Source organism: Mangifera indica, chromosome 9, assembly GCF_011075055.1.
Source record: "Mangifera indica cultivar Alphonso chromosome 9, CATAS_Mindica_2.1, whole genome shotgun sequence".
NCBI classification, from domain to species: Eukaryota; Viridiplantae; Streptophyta; class Magnoliopsida; order Sapindales; family Anacardiaceae; genus Mangifera; species Mangifera indica.
In genome coordinates this window covers 7,767,965-7,776,029 of record NC_058145.1, presented here as the reverse complement: position 1 = coordinate 7,776,029, position 8,065 = coordinate 7,767,965, and the positions used below count along the sequence as shown (strand labels likewise).

The 8,065-nt window shown below is 33.3% G+C and overlaps 1 protein-coding gene across 1 annotated transcript; it reads right to left on the bottom strand.

The window, feature by feature from the left end:
• Positions 1 to 3,374: 3,374 nt before the first annotated feature.
• On the bottom strand, positions 3,375 to 7,464 carry LOC123225423. Its single transcript, XM_044649365.1, has 5 exons — positions 6,937 to 7,464; positions 6,129 to 6,341; positions 5,539 to 5,687; positions 5,382 to 5,450; positions 3,375 to 5,287 (listed from the first exon to the last, which is right to left on the bottom strand). Exons 1-5 carry the CDS (start codon positions 7,120 to 7,122, stop codon positions 3,571 to 3,573), a joined length of 2,334 nt encoding a protein of 777 aa, XP_044505300.1. The 5' UTR covers positions 7,123 to 7,464; the 3' UTR covers positions 3,375 to 3,570.
• Between the last annotated feature and the right edge of the window lie 601 nt (positions 7,465 to 8,065).

Here is an 8,065-nt window from a genome sequence, read left to right as displayed (position 1 = left end):
GATCTATAAATCACAAAAATCAAAAAGTGAACCTAAAATTTAAAAACTATATGTTAAAAAACCCTAGATTGAATAAAATTGAAAAATAGACATGAAAAATATCACTTTGCCCTCTTATCTATTTTTTGCTCTCACGTAGGATCTAGAATTTCAAAAAATATCAATTCCCCCCTAAATTCCCCAGGTTCCCACAAAGAACCCCCCAAGGTTACTGATCAAAATACCCCTGCCTTTGAGATTTCCCCTGTAGTCCCTTAGGTGCTCATTTTTTGAATTTTTACAATTCCCCCCTTCCATGTGGTGTCAACCAAAGTTGGAGGAGATTTTGTCCACCTCGGGGAATCTTGGGGTTCCCCAAGGTGTCTCGCCGACCAAAAACATCGATTTTTTGATAAAAATTATCATTTCAACCTCTTATTTCAACAACATCAAATCTAAACCTACCATAACACAATATCCTTCAACAAATTCAACCAAGATAAGTAAGAATCAACACATTTTATACATTGTTCAAAAACGAAATGCTAAAATTAATGACGCTTAGAATCCTTAACAAATAGGTAAAATCTAAACAATAAAATGATTCAAACATGAAAAAAAATGATGTACTAAACTTCTTTACCATTTTCGTCGCCCAAAAACTTGAAAAATACAAAAAAAATCCAAAGAATTCAAGTGGCACTGAACTGTGGGAGCCTCGGGTTGTCCTCTGAATTCAAACAGTGAATTCGAGGGAAATTTGGGTAAGGTATGAAAATTTTTTTGTTTATATATAAGGGTATTTTAGTCATTTCAGATTAATAGGGCATTTTTGTTTAATGTTAAATTTTGGGATAATTTTCTTAGATCCCTAATGTTTAGGGTAATTACTTTAATATCTCTATGGACAAATAGGCATAATTATGCCTAGAATGCAAATTTTTATACATTTGGGGTACTTTAAAAATTCATGATATTAAATAGGTTATTTTGATAATTTGCAAATAGGGTTGTACTATATTTTAAATTATGCAGTTTCATATGATATACTTCATAAGTACCATGCTTATTTCCACTACTTATTTAGACATTCTTGCAAATGTAATAACTAATTTTTTCCATCACAAGTTTTTTGAAAATATTGACATAGTATATGTGGTTGGATATGAAAGATAGTTGATATTTGTTGAAGACAACGTGATGACCAATCTTGGTGAAAGATAGAAAATGTTGATTATCAAACAAAACATGACATACAAAGAATTTGTGTAGAACTTAAACTCTCATTTAAGAGTAAATTTAAGGTGGAAACATATCTATATTATAATAAATGCTGAAAACTTTATCAATTTATTGTCGTATAAAATTCAAGGTGATCATAACATTTAATGTCTTGAAATGGTAGCCCAAAAGATAGATAACTTGTAAGAAAAGACAAGAAAATTTTTAAGAAGAGTATTTCAAAGAATAACATAGTGTCAAAATCCTTGACTATACCGTTAAAAGATATAATTATTTTTTATTTTTAGTTAATCTGTAGTGTGATCTAAAAAATAGTGGTCATTACCTTAACAGTTATGTAGAACAAAGGGTGTAATGTGAATGTTAGTATTAATTCGAAGGATCTAGAAGAAGCTTCTAGCATATAGTTGTGGTCAACCACATGAATGGGCTAGAAGGACAATATTTTGACTTGGGCGCTTTTGATTAAGTAGCAGTAGGGGTGTTTATGGTCCAATTTGATATGGTTTGAAAATTATTTTTTTCAAACAAAAATAAATAAAATGATTTAAAAATTTTTCAAACTAAACCAAACAAAATCAAATTGAAAAAGTCCAATTTGGATTACGGTTTAAATCTATTAAAATCATTCACTTTTAAATATATATTATTTAATAAAATTTATTGAATTATAATTTTATAGAATATAAAATAAACATTTAAATAAATATGAATATATATACAGTACACATGTAAAAAAAATGATTAAAAAAATATGAAAAAAATAAATTGTACACTTAATTGTTTATTGAAAATTCTATTAAATATAGTTATATAATTATATATATTTTAAAATAATGTCGTTTATGGTTTAATTCGATTTAAAAAGCGTTCAAACTATAATCCAAACTAAAAACTATTTTTTAAAAACTTATTAACTTAAATCAAACTATTTTGCAAAGTAAATCAAAACAAACAAACATAAACATTTGAGATAAAAAAACCTCCATAGGATCAAGGGAAGATGTTATACATACAATGTAATTAGTTTAAAGATCACTACATCCATTTGGAGGCTCCACGAAGAAGGAATTTGCCTCGAATCCATCTTTGCTTTCCTCATAATGTAATGAGTCTCCCACTTATCCACAGGGAGGCGTTAAGATTGTAACACCCACAAGTTCATCTTAAAAGCATAATTGTTTTATATATTTTTTTTAATTGTTGAATATCAATGTGACATAAGTTAAAATTTAGAATAAATGTTTATATTACTATTTTAAGGTGATGAACCATCGTGCATGAAAGTTTCACGCTCGTTCACCTTGATGTCACATCAACAAAATAAATTTTTGCCATGTATGAAATTTTAAAGAGACGCACAGTTGTGCATGCTTAGGATGCATCCACTTAGTTGCAATTGGAAAAATTTACGGAAGGCAAGTTATCACGTTTCGAGGGAGTATTATCTCATAACACAGTCAATCAATATTCATTTTTTCTACTAAAAAGAGAGGTTTGTGTGTGAGATTTCAGAGGGTGAAACTTGGCGATCAGAGGACATTTTCTAGTGAGACAAGAGAGGGGAAAACAGAGGGGATTAAGGTTGCATCTAGTTTGCAAGCATTCGAAACCAACTAAGTGGGATGACCCTAATTTCATTCTCGGTTAAAATGACAACTGGACGTTTTGTTTGAACACAAAATCATGAACAATATATAAGACGACCATTTGATCTGTTGTTGGACCTTTGGGTATTATGATGACAACAGAAAGTAAGTAAAAATCCCTAACTTGTCTAAGACATGAATTAGTTTATGGTCAAATTAGACAAGCTGAAAAAAATGCAGAATTATGGGTCATCCACAACTGTGCACCATTGACCCTATATTCATCATTTTATGTGGTTCATATTTACCCTTCCAAAGCATATCAGTTACTAATTCAAAAAATTTACGCCTTCATAATTTTTTCCCTCAATTGTTTGTCTTTCAAATAATATTACTGAACATCTCAATATTCTTTACTTTTCTGTCCTGTGTTTTAATCTCCTGCCAATTTTAATTAATATAGCTAGAGGACATAGAAATACATAAATTAAGAAAAGAAAAAGAAAAAATGGTAGAATATACACATCACTACACAATCCTCATTCATTACTGATAACAAATCGGTGAAACAAAATTGTATATTTCTTCAATCATATTTCACAACACTGTTCTATATGTTATATACAGATATGCAATGTTATACGCAGCAGAAAGACAATGAACTTCTGAACATGTGTGAAAGAAAGTAAAGAATATATGACACTCTACATCAAACTCAAATTCAAATAAAAGCTCCAGAATGAACTACTTCTGCTTGAGCTCATGGACTGTCAGGAAAAGGCGTTATGTCCTGGAAAACCTGCAATCTGCTTCTTGTCTTAATATTAAAGTTCTTCCTGGAAAAAAAATCATTATCCTTCAGTGGCACAGAGTTCAAGCCCATGTTTGGCCTCTGGTACTGACCAAAACACAAAGAATGTTGCAATGTTTGATTCTGTGACGAAACAACAGCACTTCTGGATGTACCATTTCCCTTCTGGAAATCCATGGAGTCTTTGAGTTTTTGGCTTATGTTCTGAGTCTGTGGACAAGCACTTGGATAAATTACATTTGAGTTAATATTTTCGTCGTTATGTTCTTCTCCTGTATTCCAACCATCCAAACCTACTCTTGAAATTCTATCAGATAATGACTCTTCTTCTTCCTCTTCCTCTTCTTCAACCATATCAGCCCAACTCCTTTTACCTTGAGCTGCAATGCAATCCTGGGTTGACTTTGGTTCTGCAATGAATGGATGAAGGGCATAAGACATTTCAGAGGTCTCATCACCAACGAAAGTTGTATTATCATCATTGTTTTGCCAAGTACTTGTTGTCCAGCTTCTGCCCACAGTATCATCTTTTGTTTGAGCAAACCCATCATTTCCCCAGTAAGAAGGCTTTGGTTGAGAAGGAGATTCTACTGCTGCTTCATTTTTCAACTGAGCAAAACCTTTCAGAGATTTCCTTCTCCAGTCTTCACCAGTAGGTGAAGTGGAAGCACTTTCAGATTCTTTAAGTGATTTATCATTTGTTGAAACCAATAGTTCTCCGTTAGCATTCTGGAGTACATTTTCGGTGGTTATAGCTTGCTCAAACAATAGTTTGCGAACAGAACTGCCAACTGCTTTCTCTCCCCATTTTCCCCTTCTCTGCTCTGCCAAGTCTGAAGATGATATTTTTGGTTGTGTAAATAGAACCACATTATCTGTGAGTTTAGTTTGGTCAGATGACACATAACTATTTCCCCATCTATTGATTTTCTGTTCCCCGTCAGCAAGTCCCCACAAAGGTCTCCGTGTTTGTGTAAATGGGAATTCAGAACTGCTTTTAACAGTTGATGGGGAAGCATATGTCTCTTGCTGTACACAGCTTACTCCTATTCCAGCTGAACGAACCCAATGTTCCTTCATAGTACCAGAAAAGCCAGACTTTCCACTTTGGTTTTGAAGATAGGAACCTTTCCTCCAATTATTAACAAACATAGAGTGTGGAGAAAATTGTGAAGTTGCTGCTGATCCAGATGGCATGCATTTTGAACTCCCTTTGTCATATCCAAAGACTCTGTTCATATTCTTGTGGAGATTTTGACAGTAAGATGTTCTATCTTGTTCATTTAATGGCACCACTTCATCATGTTCATCTGCCATGCTTCTAGAGGTGTTGATATTAGATACAGGATTTGGACCACCATAGTTTAAGCCATCAACTAAATTCAAGTCTCTGTCAGCAGGCAATCCAAAAGGTCTTTGGTTTTCCTCATTGTCATTTTTATGCTGCTTCTCACTTCTTTCTACCACTGATAATGACTCTAACTCAGTCAGCATATGAACAGCACGATCAAAAGATTTAGCATAGGATTCATCCATTTGCTTATTTCCAGCTGATGCTTTTACTGCTTGAAGCAGAGATTTTGCTTCAGTCATCCTGTTCATATGCATCAAGCAGATTGCGAGATTGCACTGCTTGTTCTTGTCTGCCTCAAGGGACAGAGCTTTCCTGCAAATAAATTTATTGGTAAAAATCCAGGACTGTTTTCTTCAGAAATTAATTGTCATATTTGTAACTCAAAATTTCAGTTACAAAGGAATACCTGTAATGCTGTTCAGCAATTTCATAGTCATTTTGCTGCAAATAAGCCCAAGCCAAGTTTCCTAGAATTCTGCATTATTAGATGCTCAAAGTGAGATAATTGTAATAAAATGTATATCAAAAACATGAAATAAGAAAGTGAACAGATGAATATCCACCTTGATCTCTCTTGTGCTACAGTTATTTGAATTTTCTTCCCTTGTGACCTTGCCAACTTTGTCTTTGCTGCACCAAAAGCTATACATTCTTCAATCTTTTTCAGTTTGAACTGAAGCATTTCTATCTCTTCTGCAATTCTGCCAGACCTCTGCCAAAACGGAATAACAGATAAGATACAGAATTTTAACTTGATTTTTTTCCAGAGGTAGTTGCATAGGAGATTAAATGAGAACAATACGATTTATCACAGCCTTGGTTAGATGTAAAAGGTTAAGAAACACAGCAGTTAACTTTCTGCCTTTCCAAGATCCTCTTTGGAGCTGATAAAAAGTATTAAATGCTATGAGCAAGCCTTAACCCCCTGCCTAAATTTGAATTACACTTTTCTTATAAATTATGAATTTAAATTGAAGATAAAGGAAAGGGAAAATTCTCATCAAACATGACACACATATGCCTCAAATGCAATGAGATCTACCCAACCACCACTAACAGTCTTATACTTCCAGCAGCAACTGCTTGAATCAGAAAATGAAAGAAATGTGCTAGTAAAATGTAAAGAAATTAGGGGAAGAGAATGATACTTTACTTTGTAAAGTTCGATAAGAATATTGTCAAGAGACTCCTGAGAATCGTAAGGGCAGAGATGACGAAAAGATTTGATCGCTTCGATTGCCTCATCCGATCGATTCAATTGTTTCATCACAACTGCCATGTCTTTCAAAGCACTGTCAACTCGATCCCCAGCATTAATTGCAGCCCAGAACATTGAAACTGCCCTGCTTGGATCTTTGTCTACCAACTATATTTAAAGAATTGCAAATAAGAAAGAAAAATAAAAGAACACCATAAACACAAGATGGCTTTAGCTGTAAAACTTTAAAGAAATTGATCTTGCAAAAATATGCAGTAGATCTCTTGGACATTTAGTCTATCACTAATGATTTCACCTAAAATTTTGACCAAAAGCACACAACTATTTTTATTTGGAGAAAATTCAGTTCAGTAAATCATGCAAGAGTACTTCATCCACTACAAAAACCTGTTCTATACAAGTAATATAGGCATAAAATTGCAGAAATCATTTAATTTTTATTTTCTCACAGTTTTCCCTTTAATCAAACCAAGAGTTAATTACTATGGGTAACTCTCCCATACAAATTCCACTTCTACATTATAAACAAAGTATTACTGTTATCACAACGAATACAGTGTTCTTGAAAAATCAGTAAACACACAAAATTCCATATTCTTTTAATATAATTCAAGAACCAAATCGCTCATGACAAAATTACAAAAATCACCGGGAAAAAGAAATATAACAAGACAAAAAACAACCACAAACCAACAAGATTACACCAAATAAATTCACAAAAATAATAAATAAAAACAATAACCTGAATATGTTTAGCCTTCCCATAAGGAGAATCACCAGCAGGCACTTTGTGAATTACACGAAAGAGATCATCTTTGGCCTTCATCGGTGACAGTTTCTTCCTTTCCGACAACGGAGATGGCGGCGGTCTTTGCTTCCTCAAAGTTGGAGGCGGTGTCGAGAACTTCTTATCAATGTGGGTCCACATTGTTGGCTACTTCGAGTAAGAAGATTATCTATAGTCACTTTCCAGGGAAAATCTTGAAAACCCGTTTCTTGAATGCCAAGAAAATGATGTTAGTGATCAAAGGAACTACTTTCTCTTAAAAAAAGGCCCTGTTTTTCAAAGGCTGATACAAAGATGAAGAAAGACAGGGCTTAAGGGTTAGTCACTTTATAGGCAAAATTCTCAAAACCCTGTTTATGAATCTCCAAGAGAAGTCTTTGGAGAGGTATCTTGGATAATTGGGAAAATGAGGAATCTTGTCGTAGGAAAATCACTTTTCTGTTGAGGGAAAATTGTTATTTTTCTGGGAAAGAGCGAGAAAGTGGAGAGAGTGATGATGAGAGTGAAATGCTAAGAAAGAAGAGAACTAGCCGTTTATATAATTACTAGCCGTTGGTGATTCCGGAAATGCCACACTTGTGATTCGCACGTGTTCAAATTTCCCATTTTTTATTGGATAAATAAGTGGTAAAATTATGGATGTCAATAGGTATTGCTTTCGCGATTTTACGGGGCATGCCGGAGGTCAACAAGAGAGCCCCCGAGTCGGGTTGACACGACTCACTAAATAAAAAGTGACAAAAAAAAAACATTTTATGATTTTCAATCTAATTGTTAGTTGTTGTTGATGGCTACTCAATTTTTTTAATTAGAAAATTAAATTAAATATCCAACAGTGAAGTGCTCAAAGTAAAAATGCTCACTTTTGAAAGACTTAAAAACAAATACCCAAAATTCAAACTATTTAATTGAAAATACCCAATTTTTGTTTATATAATGCCAATAATTCCTTTCATGTCTTTTATAAAATCCTTGGCTCTTATCATTCTATTTCACCTTTCACATTTTGATTTTCACTCAATCTTTGACACTGTGATTTTCATTCAATATTTAAGTTCAATCAAAAGAAAACCAGTTCTTGATT